This window comes from Pieris rapae, chromosome 4, assembly GCF_905147795.1.
Source record: "Pieris rapae chromosome 4, ilPieRapa1.1, whole genome shotgun sequence".
Lineage (NCBI taxonomy): Eukaryota > Metazoa > Arthropoda > Insecta > Lepidoptera > Pieridae > Pieris > Pieris rapae.
This window is the reverse complement of record NC_059512.1, coordinates 2,499,741-2,520,435: the sequence shown is the minus strand read 5'-3', so window position 1 is coordinate 2,520,435 and position 20,695 is coordinate 2,499,741. Positions and strand designations below refer to the sequence as shown.

Sequence of the window (20,695 nt, the reverse complement as noted above, 5' to 3'; positions counted from 1 at the left end):
GAGCCTCCTGCCCATTTGCCCCCTGTTCTATAAAAAATAAAAAAATTAATAAATGTACGTTATGAACGTAAAAATGTATCGAAATCTGTTTTGTATCGAAGCTGTTTACACCGGGCTGCGCAGAAGTGCGGCCATTGGATTAACGGCACCTGTATTTTTTTTTAATCTTAATGTTAACTGCCGTCATGTAGACGATATTTTATTTAAAACACAAGTGAACGAAATGCTTTCCCCTAATCAGATTCAGGGTAAGAAATACCCGAAAGCACCACAGGATACGTTGTATAATTGCGCCAATGTCAATTGGCAAAATGTCAAACATCAACAAATAATTCAAATTGATAACTGACAATTTGGAAATTACAGTTTCTACTCAATGGTCTTAGTACTCAGACGTATTGGATCTTTGTTGTGATTTTAAAAAATAGAGTTTGTTTTGTTTAGGATTTTACTACAAACAGTTATTAAGTAAATGAGTATCCTTAATATTAATGCAAAATACACTTCTATTGTTTAGTGTTATCAAACTGGTGAAATAAAAACCTTAACGTTGATAGGATTTAGAAGTCTTAAGTAATATATCCTCGTTTATTTTGAAGTCATCCTTTACATGTGCAAATCCTATGGCGTCATTATCGCTTCCAAGGGTACTTCAATTGAAGAAAAACAGTTTGGATGCAGAACGCGAACACTTTGAAAAGTATCAGGTAAGTTGTATATTCAAATAAAATTATGTTCATATATAATATATAAATAGTGTTCCATATGTTTCATAATTATGCTGGTACATAAACATTATTATAACTTTTTAGCTGCTAAAATTGGTAGGATAATTTTTTACTTGATAACCTGTTTTTTGGTTTAATGAAATGTAATTTTAATATACATATCATTGCACTTTATTTTATATATTAGTTAAAACATTAAATATCTACTGTAACTATATGGCAGGAATTAAAGTACACTTATAATATCATGAAGGAATATATACATAATTATGCAGAAAAAACATGAGTGAAGAACCTGTTTTGATAAATATCAAAGAATATCTTGTTGTAAATGTGTATGCAAACTTTATCATTTGACCTACTTAGGTTGTTAATATTTCTTGCTTATTAATAAATGCTAATATATTATGGCTAACAATTAAATATACTGTCTGTATACCAAGTTGAATAACAACAACACAACTACTATTGTCTATCATAAAAGTTAAAACTTTCTAATGGTGAAGGAATTTTTAAAATGTTATTTTTAACCTGTAGGTAGAGTTCATTTAGATTTTTTTAATGATAGAAACATTTGAAAAGCATAATCTTTAAATTTAAGTCTTGATGAAAAAATTCTTCTACATAAGTACCAACACATTTAGATTTTATCAGTCAAGTATGAGGGACAAAAATCTTCTTATTATCACACACATCCAGTTCGTGAACTTCTATCTTCGGTCTGACCACTATCCTATTATTATAATGATTCTCTTATAAATACTATAATATAAACACCAAAGTTCATGAAAGGTAAAGTAAAGTAAACTATATCATTTCTAAAAAAAAATGTGAGCCGTCATGCGAAGCCTGGCAGATGTGAAACATCGACATTATTTTGTAAAAGTAATATGCAGAAAAGAACAAACTGTGATAGGAACTAAATATGTTATAATGATAAAATAAAATATTACGATTTTTTTCCAGATAACGATGACTATTTGTTAAATAAACATTATTTTCATTAAATATTTTTAATGTGAAATTTACTACTGCATTTAGACTGTATATCATATACTGGCGACGCGTCGCCGCGCCAGAAATCGGTTTTACGTGCGGCTATAGATGTTTCACATCAAAATGCTTGCTGATACTTGCTTTTGGATAAGTATCTTAGAAGAGGTATAGTTCAGATGTGACAATATGTTAATATTTTGCTATCATCATTATCATTTATTTATAGGAACATTGACTGGACACCTGATAAGTTATCTATGTTATCATACATAAGATAGATAAGTTTTGTTGTTTCATTTTGTGATAAGCATTCGCCATATTTCTAGATTGATTCAGTTACTTAGTTTAGTGTATAGAAATATTCTTGTATTCTTGGATTACTTGGGTAAGTTGATATTTGTTATGGATGACTGAACTGGAAGCAGATCTTGTATAATATAAAGCAAACATGAAATCATTGAACTAAAAGTGTATTATTTGCTCTTTTGTACTCAAAGTATCACTCAAGTAGTCTTATTAATAAACTTTGCTGTTCCATGTTATGCAGATATTATTTTGAAATTTTTATTAATTCGTACATTAATTAGCCGACGAAAAGAATTACGATTTTATGAGAATTTTTATTAAAGGTCTATAAGTTTTTATGATGCGGTTATTAACCAAATAAAACGTGGGTTAAATTTGAGAGAGCCGGATGGATTGTTCATTGCAGCAGTGATTGTCGGTATCCGCCTACACCGCGCCAACGCGGGTCTGTTTCGTTCCCGTTACTCTTTTATATTTGTTTACAGTCCTATATATGGTCAAAAAGTACACTTTTAGTTATTGTCTCTGTCGGTAGATAGTAAGTTTGCTTACTATATGTGATCTGAAATAAATTAATGACATACATGATGACTTACATAAAAGCCATATAATACTTACCTTACCTTAATTGTTATGGTAAAATAAGTTGAATATTGGCCTAAGCTTTAAGCGGACTAACGATAGGAACATGAATCTTAGTTAGGTAGGTTACAAAACTTTATTTAAGCCATAACGAAACAAGTGAGTGAAAAACGTGGGAAGGTATGATGAATGATTAGAAACCGGCTGTTAGTGTCCGCGATTCCGCGAAATATTATCGTCTGATACGAACATTAATGTTTGCTATTCTGTGCAAAATATATATATAGATAATATAAATCAATGAGAGAGCACGTCCTCTACTTTTTCGGTTTCTTCACGATGTTTTCCTCCCACCGTTCGAGCGAATGTTAAATGCGAACATAGAAAAAAAGTCCATTGGTGCACAGATAGGGATCGATCCTACGGCCACAGGGATGAGAATCGCACGCTGAAGCCACTAGGCCAACACTGATTTTTGCGTAGGCTGTGCTTTATATAGGCGAAAATAAACTATAGATCAACTGATAAAATGTTGGATGTGGTGCATTTCCGTTATAAACGAAATTGATAGGGAGATATTTGGTGCAATATGTTATGGCCAGGTACGAGTATGGACATAGTTGATGAACGATTAATGTCAAAGGGTTTTAAAAAAAAATCAACCGCTCTCTGTTTGTGACTCGATCAAAGTATTAAGAAATATTCAGTCATACAAACTATTCTATAATAGGTATGACTCCACATCACAATGCATAAGAATGTCTTATGTTACACGCATATTACTTTATGACTCACGTATCTTCCTATCTTGTTTTTCTTAATTGTATATGCATAGTCTTTACATGTACCTAATTCACAGCCGGCCTTGATTTATTATTTTCTAAGCAGCATTTAAGAAAAGTTAAAGTAATATTAGGTATAAGATTGTTAGCTAAGTTTATGTAAAAGTAGTAGGTTTAAGGTATTTTGATTTAAAGCTGTTGATTTTCGAGTTATAAATTCTGAAATTGTAAAACTGAGATTCACATAACGGAATAACAATTGATAAACAATTCACGTTGATATCTTTAGTACGTGAATGTACGAAGTATAACTGCATTCAAAATGTCCATTTCTTTGTTTGACCTACTTTGACATAGATGGTAATGTTTTACGTTCCCACGACGACTTAGTATAAGATTTCTTCGATACGTTAAGAAAGGGTTTATAAGACGCCTGCAGTGAAATATTAATGATAGCTTTACTTGAGTGAATTTTTACTATTCGTCTTAATTTAATGAAATTAACCTTTTAAACCTTCTGTTTATTTTTGTTTACTAAAAGTGTATTTTTTATGTGTTTTGTGTTTTAATTTGTGTTTTTTTTTAAGTTTACATACTACACAAATAAAGAGGAATAGTAAATTATGTTGCTAAGCTAAACTCGATGGTCTAAATAGTTTTTTTTTTCTTGAACTAAGAGGATATTTTCCTGTAGAAAAAAATTGAAAAAACATAAAAAATACAATTATTTATTTAGAGTTTTCGCGAAAGAACACAGTTTCTGTGGTCTGTAGCATAATGTTCCATAGGTAGCTACTTAAAAGGTAGGTTTTAGTCAAAAGTTCATATTAACTTTATTATTATTGTAAATGAAGTTTGCGGAGACATCTATATCTACAAATAGCAAGATTTTGTCACATTGCTTTCGAACTAGCAATCAAAAATCTATGCATGTTGCTGCAGTTTCTATGACTAATCGGTAATCAATCTATTGGCAATCAACACCCGTTATTAAAATTAGTTCATCTCTTACTTAACGATGTTTCTATCTGGAAACATTTGCATTTTAAAACCATTTACAATGACTGATTTCAATATATCAGTAAATAGTAATTTTATTACTCGGTAATAACTATAATTACATATTCATATATATATATATATATATATATACTTAATTTAATATATAACAAACAATTTATTTCCAAATCTGTATTCCATGACCTAATGTCCTCGACTTTGGCTGCTTAATGTTAACATATGACTCAAAATTAGTTTTGTCGTATAAGTTGTTAGGAAAATTTGGATTTTGGCTTCAGTAGGCTTCTGAAAGGGAAAAATGCCTTAACTGTGGTTTTTTAAATTAATTGTAGCTTGTTATATCAAATGACCCATATACGAAATGTAATGAATATAACTGATATGTTTGCAAAAATATGGTATAGCATTTTTTTGTTAAAAAAACTGTTGTAAAAATGGAAATTAAAGACTTTTATGAATCACAGTTATTACATAAAAGCCATTTTCAAGCTCCAGTAACGGTTACTTTCTATTATATTTATTTATTTTTCCTGATATGAAAGACACTGAATAATGAAAAGCAATTTTTAATTATATAGGAATCATGACATCATAAATACAAGATATGTAAAAAAATAGTTCTAGAAGTGTCCTTATATTGTTCCCCAGATAAGATTTAATATTTGAAAGTATCAGTACACAACTGATAATAAAAAATTAATGATGGGCATGAACATGTAAACAGTAGCTTCTGGTACTAGGATAAAACAATGTACATGATTACATGTGTATATGTAATAATATGTGGTACTGTTGATATCCTTTGTTTTATTCTATTATATTGTTCTTATTCCTATCAGATGTTAATGATGTAATAGTGTCGTTGTGATAATTGCATCCGCAACACGGGTTCATCAGTAGCGGAAGCGGCTGGAGGACAGTTACCGTCGGTTTATTGTCCCCTTTGGCACTAGTAAAGTTTTTATTCTATACACAAACATAGGTGTATATCGTATATATTAGGTTACATATGAAATTGGCGTTTTGTATATGAGAGGAACGAAAATCAGATTTAAAAAAATAAACAATTCTTTTCTATGAAAACATACGGACGCGAATCAATAAAATCTTGGAAGGCAATTTCGACTGCCCCATTTGACATGACGAAGAAAGCGACAAAATGTACCTATTGAACATCGCTCGACCGTTGAAGGAAAACATCGTGGGGAAACCGGCATTCCTCAGAAAAATTAGTCGCCGTTGTCAGGCATAGTAAGCTGATCATAAAGATGGCGAAAGAGATAAAGAAATCTGAGGGCAAGACCAAAAAGGTTCTTTTTATACGTATTTTTTTTATTAAGAGTAATCATTATAATAGATTAAGAATTAAGATACAAATATTTATCCAATTTCAATAATATCTATACTAGTTAAAATAACTTCTTTTTTGGAGTTTAAATGTAACGTTACGTTACGTAACGTTAATAAATGAGTGTATCATGGATTGTCTTATATAAATTACGATTAACTCAAACATAGGTGCTATGTAGAGGCAATGGCTTGGGGCCAGCGTGCCATCACCTTGTGGCCGAAGTGTAAATGTGCTGATGAATTTATAAAATGCAATAATGCAGTTCTAGTTCTACCTGTTTCTTATACGTGATTTCGTAATGTCGTTGTGTAAGGTAGTTATCACATTGCAGCGTTATCGTTCCGCATAATTAGCAGATGTTTCACATGTTCACACACGGCTGTCGGTTAAGCGATAACAGACCGTTAAGAATCAGTGCGTGGAACCAACCGCCATGTCACGATATACCGTAATGTGGTCAAGTAAAATAATACTACATGATGGCACACGGTGACTTTAGATCCTAAATCAAATGGCTTTTAAAGTATCATAAAATATCTTTAAGGTAGCTGTTTTAGTTTTTTACAAACAAATTCAATTCAAAAATAGGTAGACTGTCAAGAAGACGTATAATAAGTAGTTGTAACGCATTGCTGTTGTAAAATCGAATTGACTTCTGGTGGCTCAAAGGCCGGCCAGGCACCCACTAAAAATGGGTGTCTATGGGCTGCGATGACTGCCTTTATTGGGCGTCCCGTAGGCTCGTTTGCCCCCTATTACATAAAAAAAGTTTCTTTATACATCTTTGTTTGCTATGAAAGTGATACTTAAATATGATAAACAATGGAATTTTCAAGGAAAAAAAAAACCAAATGATTTATAGATATGAACGTATAGTGTATCGTATATATATTGGACTATATATTCGAGTGCCGTTTTGTTCCGAGTACGTCCACGATGCGCTGTTAAAATTTTCCATAACCTAGTTCCTTAAATTCTTTTTGGTTTGCTTTCCAACTTGATTTAGTTGAAGTAAGGTATCATTATTATTATTCGTAATCATAACAAAGGGGGCCTTTCAAGTATTTCGTAAGCAGATCTTCGGATTATCTTATTTGGTGATTACGTTAATCAAATCCCCACACATTGTCTATGCATGAAAACGAAATGCATTTTCGAGAATTTCTAAAAAAAAATTATACGTTTATGTACGATTATTTTTGATTACTTTACTTACGTTTGCTGACAAGAGGAGTGCGGGTTAAGTTACAGTAAGTCTGCTTACGTAATACTTTAACGGTTGGAACCTACAAAGTAATAATAAAAATAATTAAAAATAAAACTAAAACAAATTTAAAATTTCGGTTCCTCTGGAAGGGCAGAGCAGCGAGCAGCATTTCTTCGCTGTATTGCGATTATTTGTTGCACGAGGAAAGCACCAGTTCTGGTGTCACCGGTACTATTTACCAGGCGCCAACTTAATCTTTAATTAGCGCCTGTGCACTTGAACCCCACACCATCATAATCAAAGAGCGTACCAATTCTTAAAAGGCCGGCAATGAGCCCTGAAAGAGGCATTGAGAGTGTCCATTGGCGGCGGTATCACTTAACATCAGGTGAGCCTCCTATCCGTTTGTTCAATAATAAAATAAAATTTAAAAAAAGTTGGAGAAACTCTTTCATTTGAGCCGTTTATTGTAAGAGAGAAAAGTATTGTAATCATAACATTGATATCCCATAATGTTTATTGCGACGTAATGGTGTACGCATCTTGCAAAGAGAGTTTGTCTCATGCTCGACTCGTCTAGCTGATACAGGAAAACGAAGGTATTACGAAAACACACGACCTTAGAAAGGTTATTGTACCTTAAATCTTGTATTCATAACAGAACGAACAATAACCTACTTGGGAAATCATTGTCTTCACGCCGAATTGGCAATTGCGTTACTTCGGGTGAATTTGCACTTTAAATAAAAGAGTACTCGCGTAAATATTAATATGTACTAAATTAAATTAAAGTTAAGATTGATTATCGGTAAATGGTCACGCGAAAAGATTTATAGGTATATTTTGTTTTAATGAATGGGTTTGTAGACATGCTATGTGTTTAGAAGTGGAGTGGCGCCTCGTATGAAAGCTGTAGTCGGCGTTAATTACACTTTCCACATCCGGTTGACCTGTTTCGAAAGTCGATACGTATATGCTGAAGTCATATCTATGGGATTCTATGTTTAGGGTAGTTAGGGCGGAAGGCTTTGTCAGCTGTTTGAGAAATAATTTTTTTTTTCCGTAAAATATGTGATTTAGAATGAAACTTTAAGGTAGAGGTTTCATATCTTTTTAACTTAGAATGTGGTACTATTTTTAATATGGTATTGTGTTTGCATATGTATAAGATTCGATTTTTAAAAACGAGAGGAACTATGACTGCCAAGATACGATACAATTTTGTTGTAAGAAAATCAACTGCGCCCTGTCTCGTTCCTGAATTAGTATTAGTACTCAAGTTTGCTTTTATAGAAAAATAATGAATACAGATGTACATATGAGGTAACAATAACGCAAGTAACAATAAATCAAGAGTAAATAATGGTATTGTAAAAAACGCCTTAACACAATGCAATAAAGACGCAATTACAAATACGGCAAAATATTAACAAAACGATCATACAAATAGTGATTATAGTATTTACTCTGGTAGCAATTAAAATACCCGCCGTGTTTATTTAACTATTATTTATTTAAAAGTAAAAGTTGCTCGTTTATACTTGAGTAATTTTTATTATGTGTTTTTACTATATAACACAATCTTAATATATATACCTAAATTACGCATCATGTTGTTTGTCCGATATGGACTCCTAAACTACTTAACCGATTTCAATCAAATTTGCACACCGTATGCAGTTTGATATAACTTAAAAGATAGGATAGCTTACATATTTATATATTTCTGTAGTAGCCAGTAAACGACTATGTTTGAATGATTTTTTGTAAGCGTTTGGGTTAATCAGCCCGGAAAGTACAGATGGCACTGGCGCAATCGGTATTTTCCTACTTTGTTTAATATCGTAATCGCTTGAAACATCATGCAGGAAAACGTCTGTCGGGTCCGCTAGTAACAATATATAATTACACACATAAATCCTATAATCCATTTTTAAATGAATCAAAGTTTACATTAACTACTCTTATGTAAACATAAAAAAAATACTGTTGAGAGCTCCCAGTCAATGTTTAAATATAAGAATAACATATACAAAAGTCTTCATTTAGTAGTAACTAGTAAGGTGTCCGATGGCTTACAAAATCATGATAGGGCCAGCTGATGACACCCTGGTATTTATCCTTGACGTCAGTCTGTGGCTCTTATTCATGTTATAATAATCTGATATGATACTATCAATTCAAGCTTTGTCAAAGATTTAGGAATACCAAACTCTATTTTTCGTACATTCATTCTCATAACATGCATCCAAGGCTGGGAAGATTGAAGCGACATTATTCAGTCATTATCAAACTTCATCGCGAATTAGTTTTTTTTTAAATCGTTTCTGTCGTTTATGGAAATTCTAGTCCTGCTCCATAGGACAATTATAGAGTCTTGACAAAAAGTAATTTTACATTTTTTTTACTGTAATTATTTTATTTTCATCTCACACACTGTTTTTTTTGCCAATTATTCTCCAACGAAACGACCTTTTGGAAGGGGCAACTAGAATTATCTTTATAATTTATGTAACTTTCAAAAGTGCAATTTTAAGTGGTCTAATTGGAATTTAGGATTTCATTGATTAATTTAATGTTGTTTCCGGAAAACATGCCCACTATGGATGCATAGTATTGTCAAGATATATATAAGATATATTCAAATTGATGCTAACATAATAGGATGTTTTTCGGCTGGATAAATAGAAAATCTTTGTAGTAGGTATATAAGTCAATATTTTCTTTAGTTAGTAATAGCCTAACAAGTTTCCATAATAAACGCTATTTCGATATCTGAACGCCGCTGTCAAGGACAAGCTACATTTATATAATCTCTAAAACAAAAACTGTTTCCTAAAAAAATATAACATGTATGGAAAATCAATAAGAATTGGTTGTCGGCGTCCAATAGCAATGTGTGGTATCACAATCAGCATTAAGCAGTGTTGACCTTCATCCCTGTGTTCCTAGGTTCGAACTTCGGCCGTGCACCAATAGACTTTCTGATTATGTGCGCCTCTAACATGCGCTCGTACGTATGAAGGAAAACATCGCGATGAAATGTCGGACAGAGGTTGATCTCTGAGGCCAATACCTATTAAGGCTAACGCCACATTATTATTATGACTGGTTTAAAATCGTCCTTCATATATAAAATTACACGTCGAATTGATAAGTTCCTCCGGTTTTGTGTAGTTCACATATTATATCATATTAATAATATCATCATTTGTTACAGGTAACTGTCATTGGCATTGATTTTCTGCTGACGTTTAAAAATATCAGGTAAACAAGGTCTTCGCTAAACCTATTAGACGAGATGACGTAGATATCCAGCGTTGGATATAAAACGGAAAATAATTAAATCTTGTTAGCGCTGGTTAATTATGTTCCTTTCAAAATTTAATTCCTTTAAGACACTTGAATCTATCTATAATACAATTTCGGGGAAGTGGTTCTAATAAGGTGTAGGTACTGAACTGTCATATTCAGGTATGTAATAAGACATTCGTGGCCCCAATACAAGTGTAACGAGAAACGATTATAATCTATTTTCCTTAAGTATTTCATAATTTTGTTTTTTGATAATTTTTCTTTATCTCTTTGTATTTGTTATGTTTACCTATATATAAGTACTTGTCACGTCAAATAATGTAATTTATTTTTCTTGTACCCATGTAGCAGTGTGCCATCCGTTGGCAAAATAAATTAACTATTAACCATAAACAAATTTAACACCCTGTTTGTATTTCTTAAAAAGTAACTGTAGTTGCTACCAGTCGTTATCTAGAATTGTTAATAATAATAAACGACTCGTAGCAATTACAACTGGTTATTTGGATAACAATAATCAACCTTGAATTAATCGAATGAGCATGTCATTAAACCTTTTGTTCGACCACATTTCTTAACACTTGCATGGACCATGTATTTATAACCTGATACTTGGTTGATCCAAAGATTATTGTTTTAATTATGGCCTACAATAATTCTACTGTACTGTAATTGGAATAATAATTGTTCTCGAGATTATTATTTAGTTTAAACATTTTGTCTATAATCTATGAACATAGATGATAGACTAATTAAGTTTTTGTCATTAATTTTTTAAGGATTATTCAATCATTATTCTTTCAATAAAGTATCCAATTAATAAATGAAGTTATATTATGATTTTTAGTTACTACAACTAAAATATTAAAGTTGATCAGCCAAGTACAACGCACTAACAAGGTGACACGTTCTTCTTTCAGCGTGGCACAGTTAACTAATGCATGCTGACTGTACACTAACAGACTATGGCGACCCCCGCTGATAAGCGTTTTCATCAGCTGGTAAGTTTATACATTTTTCACGTTTTTCATCTTCCTGAAATAATTAACTTGCAATAGGTATCAAGACATTTTAAGCTTTTTCAAAAAAACAAAGCAGCAACACTATAAGAAAGTCGGAAACATATCGCTATTGAAAGTTAGAATACCCCAAAAGTAAGTTTCAGAAACGAGACTTCACAAGGCTTCTGTCATAAGCCTAGTATACATAATTCGTCTAGTAAACATATAAAAAAATATAAAGTATTTATAATTTTCTTAACCAACATAGTAATAATAGAAATAAATTAAAACATTCAAAAGCGTAATACATTTTCTCATACAGAAGTCAGACGTAGCGGTGATATTTGTTTCTGAATCTTAGCCAGTTCCTTGCATGCCGAAATGCTTGAACCTTAGTTGTCTCATGTTAATCATGTTCATTCTACTTAAGTTTCTTTCTCGTTTAGTAAATGTCTTTTATTAACTCTTTTATTGGAGTGGTTTTTGTGTTGTCGATATATATATATGTTAATATTATATTTATTCTTGTCGCATGAGAAATCATCCAAATATTATAATTGCATTTTTTCATATGATTTCTAAATTGGTATCTGTTTCAAGATTTTTTTCAAATAGACATAATGTCTATTTTTGTTTATAACACACATAAAAGTCTATTGGTCAATTGGCGCAGCTGGGGATGTGATTTGATATTTTTTATTTGGCTCGATAACGATATCGAAGGGAGTAGGTACTCAAGTTTGGTCGTAAAAACCGATAGTCGTATGAGCCGGGATCCTTGATTTTGATCAACGATAACCGGTATGTTGTTCTGAACGATGTTGTCGGAAACGGTTCTGACTGTATATTTTTTTAATTTTGATTATCTTTCTACGCTTTAAAGTTCATTTCATTGTTATGCTATGTTTATTTGATGTTATGAGTAATAATAATAATATATAAAGCCCTTTATAACCATGCAGTCTTAGGTGCTTGTATATTAGTATTAGTATGAACAAGGTATGGAGAGGTAGGGCTGCCCCACTTTTGTTTTTAAATTCTGCCCCCCTGGGACATGGAGTGCGTATCGCGTGCGTTATGACACTTATATAATATATGACAATGAATTCATTGCCATCCTTATAGATAAATATAGTCGCGTGTATGCTATTAATGTATTGTTTATAAAGTTTAAACAGTCGCTGACGTCATTGAAATGGTTTACATGTTCTGTTACAACAATTATGTATGACTCGACAAATATTTGAGGTATTTGTGACTGCATTTCCACTGATACTACCTATATTTCTTAAGGAATTTATTTCTAATTAAAATGTATTGCCTATAACCGGTATTGTAATTTAATTATGTATTAACTGGCATTGTTTATTTAATACAAATGTAATTTTATAAATTAGTTTTGAATATTTCAATAAATTTGGTTTTACAAAGGTAGGTCTGGCGTAGTAAAAAAAAATTACTTAAGACACCTGGTCTCGCAGGTGTTTTAAGGGCAGACAAAGTCAACTTAATGTTCTCTATTCTATAAGTTTATGGTTACAAAAATAATATTAATAACATATTATTTCATATACTTTATTTACACTTATATTTCTATCATCTCGTTCATTCCCTTTTTGGGTAAAGGCCGCCCCGAAATCTCGCCGTGCAGACAGAAAAGTGATTCGCCACTTTCTGCCATGTGTTGTTTTTTTTATCTGGTATATCCACGTTCTAAATTTTGATTGAGAAGCTCGTAACTCAGGTCATAGCTGAACTCAGCCTAATTCAAACAGTTTTCCTTTACGTTACAATCGTTTCGTATTAACAATAGATTCTCAATTTCAAGGCACAATTGCTTCAATGCGTAAACAATCACAAGTCATACGTTTTTTTATGCCCACGACCTTGACTTGTTTATTTGGGACAACTGCAAAACTCGTTAATTTTTAACTTAACAAATCTACGAATAATGTAATATACCCACGGAATCTCTTTGACCTTGATCAATAACATGTAATTGTCATCCAAAGAAAATATTTAAAATTTAAATTTAGAACGTATGATAGGTGTGTAATACTTGGAAGTAGGGCGTTTAAATGAATTATCAGTTAGTCAACATAAATTTTTGATAAACAAAAAATGTTATGACTAAGGTTAAAACTGGCTCAAATAAATACAACGTTATCTATTCCAAATTAATCCAGTATTAATCAGCAGTATTACCCTATGTGTATCACCCCTTTTTACATGGCAGTTCATCGACCATGTGTTTGAGATTTAAATAAATACGGCTGCTGATATATAACTAACATTTGTGATTAATATAAATAGCTCGCTCGAGGTATACCGGCTTAAAACTCAGGAAATCAATATAAAGTCAAATTGTTATAACGACATCAAAAGGACTACTCATATTTGGTCGTAAAAACCGATAGTCGTAACAACCGATGACATTGTTCTAAACGATGTCGTCGTATACGGCTTTGACTGTATATAACATATGGCTTGTCTTAATATATAAACAAAAGCAGTTTAAAGATGAATTTGCGACGTTAAAACATCGTCAACAAAGCGCTATTGTAAGCTTTTTCCCATTATGTTTGATGTCAAAAGACTTAGCCCATTTTCTAAAGCTGGAAAGTGGCTGTTAGATCGAATAAGTACAAGTCGCGTCTGCTTCCGCATTAATATAATAAATTATCAAAGTAGGTACATATTGAAATACCTTTGAAATACGAATATGCAGTAATCAACTTGAAAGATTATAAACTTAAGGATATGACTTATTAAAAGGAGTTCGATTTAAAGTGTAGTCTTAAAATTTTTTTTAGTATAAAAAACTCGAAACAAGTTGTTACTCGAGACTTTAGGAACAAAGGTATTACAAAACTATGAAAATAGCTTCTAGAACTAGCAAAACGACCCTCCTCATTGCCGCCATTAAAATGCATTTTCTATATTAAGAATTGAACCATCACGCAAAGTGAACGATTTCTTGGTATTTATAACTCGAAAACCACAGGCTATAAATAAAATCTGATTTTAAACATGTGTACGCGACGAGCGCATGTTTATGTTAGGTTTAGTTAGTAAACAGTACTTTCCGATGAATCATTTATACGTTATATGTTCGCTATTGTATATTTCCATTTATATGACTGTTCTATTGTCATCAATTAAATGCAATTAGTTTATGTTTGCGATAGGATCGTTTGCGGAAACTGCTTTCTTAGTCGATTCAAGATATCGGACCTCATACGATAGCTATAGAACAGACAAATTTCTGAACGAACCTAAAAATATTTGACCATTTTGTAAATTGTTAATCTTTTTATTACTTATTAAGACATCAACTGTTTTGATCCTAGAAACGAATTGTATTCGAAAATTAAATAATTGTTGCTTGTTTTTTTCTATATTATGCATTTTTCTCGTTTAAAACTTTTTCTGTACTTCCACAAATATTTCAAGATTAAAATTAGTCAAATCGGTCCAGCCGCTCTCAAATCTTAGCGACACGAACGAACAGCAATTTATTTATATATAAATGAAATAATAATTAATAAAATAAATTTATAATATCTCTCTTATGTTCACTGAGAGTGCTTAGATCGCTCGGAAGCTCGGACTAGAATGGTTTTTTTAATTTTGCTTTCTTAAAGTTAATCGAAATAAAAAATGTGTTCTATGTATAGTGCTTGAAACTACAGGTACTTATGCTAAACATATGAAAACTTAACAATAAATAGTTTGTTATACCGTTGTTTAACAGTACATTCATATGCACAAGTAACAATTATTTTAATGAATTTAATATCAGCAACACAAAGTTTCTCTGCGATGCCTTTTATAATGCGTGCGAGGATATGCGGGCGTACTGTATTTGTAGTGACAAGGTAATTGCGTTTTGACGGTATTAAAACTATAATACAGTTTAACTATTCGAATATAATAGTATTGGAGTGTTTATAATGATGCATTCTTAATATCACTATTAGTTAATGATATTGTTACGAGCTAGGTGATCGGATAAAAAATGCCGTAGTTCAAGGGTTTATTTCTAAATAAATCAATGAGGAATTTATAAACACAAAGTAACCAGAAATTCACTCATAACACAAACACAAAATAATGTCACTAATAACTTTAATTACACGCACTTCACACAGTACTTTATCACATGTCTTCACTTGCTTCGAACTTTATCTCTTCGGTGTTTATCTCTTGGTATCGCATTCGAAACTGTTTGAACTGAAATTAATCGGTCGCGTTTTGGCTCGCTTATATATCTCTGGGAATAATCTTGAACGATATTCGAGAATTTTCTAGGCAGGATTGCTGAAACCGCCTGAAAAAAATGTTTCAGTCTCCTGAAAACTAGGGTAACATTCTTTCAATTTTCTTATATGTGATTGACCTGTCACAGCCTGCTGAAAAGTTCTCTAACTAGTGGAAAGATCTAGAAATATTGCAGTCGACCCGTCTTCGTAACAATATATTGTCATACATTTTGAGATACTGTCCGTATTTGATTTTCTAATACAATGCTATTTTTTTCAGACATTGGCTATACAGAAAGCGATAAATTCTATAGAGACGCCGGTGAAAGAGAAACATGTGCGGAGCGCGATCATTGGTACCTTTCAGGAGCAGAGTGCCATCACATACTGGGTAAAGTTGTATTGTAATTATTCTTGATTTCTTATGAAACGAGACAACATTTCAGCAATACGATTAAAAGCTGGTTTATAATTCAAAGTCAAAGTCAAAAATAATTTATTTATATAGGTAACATAATGTACACTTATGAACGTCAAAAAAAGAAAATAAAATTATTCTAATTTTACATTTACAGCCAGTTCTCAAATCAAGGGCGTAGAACGGAAGAGAAGAACTGGCAATAAACTCTCCGCCACTCTTTCTAATCTTTAATACTGAAAAAAGGAATAATTACTGTTTTCCTAACTTCTAATACAAAAACATCTCAAAAATTGCAACCTAACTCAATGCCCATACGTAAAAAAAAATATTTCTTGATTTAAATTGGTACTAATCTCAGAAATACCGAAAAGGAGCCACTTAGTTACAATAGAACATTAATTACAATATGTTTCTCTTAGAGCATTTCATGTTATCGTTCCTAACCTTCCGCAGATGGTGGCGATCCGTCAGCCGCTTCAAGACAACCGCATCGTGTCGTGGAAGTTCTGTCACGTGACACATAAGCTGCTACGCGAAGGTCATCCAGCCTGTCTAGATGACTCTCAACGGCATATTAATATGATTGAGAACTTGGGCAAGCTATGGGTAAGAAATCTGCGAGATAATGAAATAAAGAAATATGTACTGTAAAAAAGTACCTAAACCAATTTAAGCGATTTCGCTAACAAAATTTTTCAGGCCTTTAAGGATATTACAACATCACGATCAAAGCCGCGAGCTAAGAGCTAAGCTCTCCAAAACAGCCCGAGCTGAATTGTAAAGGCCCTTAAGGCCAACAGCGAGATCGAGATTCCTTACCAAAACCCAATAACCACTGGGTTGGGCAACAACTCTTACTGACGAAGATCCTCCCTTGTTGGAGGAAGAGTACACCGTCCTACCTCCACAACGACAAAAAAATAGCCTATAATTAAAACAAACTGCCATATTTCTGATCTACCCACATTTGTCTTTATGTATTACGGATTTAATTTACTTCAGTAAAACATCCACAGACAAAAAGTAAATGTTATTTCAGATGCACCTTCGCGAGGGTTATGGAAAGCTGATACATCTGTACTGTATTCTGTTGATTAGTAAACTGAAGTTCCACGCACGCAACCCTCGTTTCCCCGGTAACATGCAGCTCACTGCTGAAGAGTTGGATGCGATTGCCGAAAATGATGTTAATAATTAGTAAGTACTGAAAATGGTCGTGTATATTGTAAAAGCTAGTTGATCTTAGGGTGGGTATATTAAACACTCCAATGATGACTTGATTCTCTATACTACACTGATTTTACGTAAACTCTATAACTTCAAACTTGAACAAAGGAATTGGCTGTGTGCATGTATTACAACCTCTTTTATAATGTTTTCCCTATTCCGACCATCCCACTTCGGGCAGTTGTTTGAATCAATTCGTAACTATTCATAAACAACTGAACGAGTCAAATGTGTAACTATTGCACATGCGCCCCTGTAGCAAGATTCATTAGAGTATGTTTTATAAAAAATGTTCAGAATTTACTTAGGTAAATAAATAATAAAAGCTAACAATGTTTTTTTTTATTTTCTAAAATATTTATTTATTGAATAAAAACTGTTTTCTCATTAGCAACGTATGTAATAAATAAATCTCTAGTTGAATCACGGCCGCGAACTGTTGCTGACTTTGACAAATGACATGCGCGCTCTTTTTCTTTTTTTTTTACATTCTTCGGTTTTGAATTTTATTGGAATTTCATATTCAAGCTTTGTTCATTATTTATGTTTGTGTGTGCCTTTGTTTTAAGTATGTTTATTGTTTAATCAGTTATTTGCTGGATCCATTATACATTTTAAATAAAACATGACCCGATTTGATACTACAGGAAATAATTTTTTAAATTCAGTGATAGGTGCGATACTTCTAGCGGTCTATATAAAATTACTTTTAAATATATATTTTTTTAGTTTTCAGCTTTGCGTCGAATTGTTCGACTACATGGATGACATACTTAATTTACAAGCAGCAGGTGAGATACATTATGACCTCCTTACTTTTATTGATATTTATAATTCAAATACTTTGCCAAAAATATTTTTACGCAACACCTAAATTGAAATTATTAAACAAACGTCAAAAAAAAATGTATTTGTATATAGTGAAAGTGGCCAGTTCTTTTTGCGAAAACAGCCGGCTACGCACTCGCGACCGTATTGCGAAAAAGGCTAGCAGCGCACTCGCGTAACCTCTTGAAATGTGGTTGTCTATAGGCGGCGGTATCGCTTAACATCAGATGTTATCATAATAGTGGCTTTATCGTGGGCCCTAAGCTAATATGTTTGAATTCCGTAAATAATATTATATATAAAGACAATTAAACACTCTCGTACGGTGTCAGACATAGGCTGAAGGATGACAACCTATTAGAAAAAAATCACGAAAATACAGAAATCTATAGTCCATATGAACATTCGCTTTAACCCCTACGGGGTTGTAGCGAATGGTTTCTGTATTTAAATGTACAACATTTATTGCAGTATTCGATAGTTTGGGGAACGCGCGCGCTAATTCGATGACAGCGAGCGGACAGTGTCGCTTGGCAGCGCTTATCCCATGTGCGCAGGATTCGTCACAAATATACGATTGTAATGTGCGGCTACTGTTCAGACTACACGCGTCGCTACCAGCGGATACACTAACTGGACATAGGGAGAGGTGATTAGACTATAAATAAAAGTTACAAAACATAATATATAAATAAAAAAAATAAAAAAATACGTGCACTTTAAATGCCGGCTACGGATTTGCGCGCCATCTAGTGTAGCAAGTGTCTATAACTTAATTCATGAATCCGTGGGCTTGATTTGCTTTTTTTTGTATATTTTAGATTACGGTCGGTGATTCTTTAATGTTTTTAAAAGTTATGCACTTCTTGTGCTTTACCCATCATATTTCTGGATTTTTTCTTACTACGGATAGAAGAAATCTCTTAGCCACAAGGCAGCCCGTTGAGATTAATATATAATTGTTATGTATTATGCTATGTATTTGTTTTTTTTGTAAATGTAAACAAATATGTAATTCTAAGTGATCCGCCAGCTCGTTTGCATTATGTCCCATAAAATGTCCATTGAAATGCTATTTATTTAAACACAAAGACGATTAATCTCAAGTTTTCACTTCGAGTTTTGAAGATAAATAAATGTATACAATAAATTTCTGTCTTTGTGTAATGCTTATCTGCGAATACGAAAAAGCGTAAAATTAATTAATCATTGTCTGGCTTATCTAGCTAAAGATGTTTTTATGTTGTAGATTCCGGCAACAGTTTAAAAAGTTAAGCTCCTTCTACAAACACGCGAGCAGTCTTCAGTACTATAGGAATCTACTCACACTACCAGTGCTGCCTTCTAACCCACCTAACTTCCTACTACAGGTACAATATACTATATTTATTATTTTATAATAAAAACAAAAATTTATGTAAGTCCACTGAAGTATTTCTGTACCAATTTGACTTAAGGTCCTTCAAGAAAAGATAAATGCAGATAAATGAATTACTGTTCGTTTGTCTGGCTGAAACTCGAGAATGGCTGCACCGATTTGGCTAATTAGGGCCTTGAATATTTATGGAGTTCAGGAAAGGTGGGAATAGGAATAAAAAACTTAGATAACAAAGACTTGAATTTTTCTATAAAAGCTTTTCCTAATAAAAATGTATTTAATTTTGGCACAAATATATGAAGTTTATACCAAGTATACTTCATCATGTAGTAAACCAATAGGTGGAATCGACTTGTAAGAAAGAGGAGTGCAGGCAGCTAACGTACCAAGGTGATAAAATGATATTGGTCATTATGGAACAAAATTACAATCACATTAGAAATATATCGTAAAATTTGCTTTTTCCCATTATTTTTTTTAGAGAATTGATCCCATGTGTACGTTAATTATGATTCTATTGGCAACCCTTATTCCAATGTCATAGAAAAACCAACAATCGGCGTTTAATTACCTTTGAAAACGTTTGATTTTTTTTTCAGAGTGACTTCGGCACGTACGTGGCCCCCGTGGTGTCGATACCGGAACCACCACCAGATGAAGTTGACGCTGTTGGCTCATTGATTGACACCACCGAGACATTCAGTCAGGTATTTCAATACATAATTAAGTAGAAATCATTTCATACTTAAGACTATACAAATATATATATATCGATATATTTAATGTGACTAAAAAATTCAGGTAACTTTTACCAATAATGGCTTTGTTTGTTGTTTCATGTTGAATATATGTTTTGATTTACCGATCTCGAATCTGTGCTTTGTAAAACTGTTATGTTATGTTTCTGTTTATATGTGTATTCCGTTTTGGCTTTTGTGTGTAATGTAATTGTTTGGTTATTGTTTAATGTATAAGCTGTAGGAATACTTAAATAAATAAAATAAAATAAATAAATAAATATCATTTTTTAAATAATTGTATTAAAGACCTTAAAATATATTAATAAAAGGGGAGTTCTTTTTGTTACAATTATTTAATATCCTAATGGTGACATCTGTTGGCAACTGTGTGTAACTCTCATAAATATTAGTCTGTTGTAAAAATTTTTAGTCTTTGAATAACCTTCAAGTGTATTTTAACACCTTTAGGCAAGGTTCCAATGATACTGGCATTCTTTGAATAGCTGGAGTAATTCTTTGTCCGAGGTAGTTGCCAGCAATTTAGTCTCCTG

The 20,695-nt window shown here is 32.3% G+C and overlaps 1 protein-coding gene across 7 annotated transcripts in view; it reads left to right on the top strand.

The window, feature by feature from the left end:
* The first annotated feature begins 380 nt into the window (after positions 1-380).
* The window catches only part of LOC110994549 (huntingtin-interacting protein 1), a 31,074-nt gene continuing 10,759 nt past the window's right edge, over positions 381-20,695 (top strand). For 4 of the 7 annotated variants that reach the window (XM_045628074.1, XM_045628073.1, XM_045628072.1 and 1 more), the window contains exons 1-8: positions 381-707; positions 15,831-15,941; positions 16,425-16,577; positions 17,011-17,168; positions 17,928-17,989; positions 18,498-18,675; positions 19,276-19,396; positions 20,004-20,111. In XM_045628074.1, coding sequence (XP_045484030.1) covers positions 624-707; positions 15,831-15,941; positions 16,425-16,577; positions 17,011-17,168; positions 17,928-17,989; positions 18,498-18,675; positions 19,276-19,396; positions 20,004-20,111 — 975 coding nt within the window. In that variant the 5' untranslated portion in view covers positions 381-623. Of the gene's footprint in view, positions 708-2,026; positions 2,110-10,192; positions 10,240-11,207; positions 11,289-15,830; positions 15,942-16,424; positions 16,578-17,010; positions 17,169-17,927; positions 17,990-18,497; positions 18,676-19,275; positions 19,397-20,003; positions 20,112-20,695 lie in introns of those variants that run through there. The other 3 variants (XM_045628071.1, XM_045628069.1, XM_045628070.1) reach the window with 3 other exon arrangements.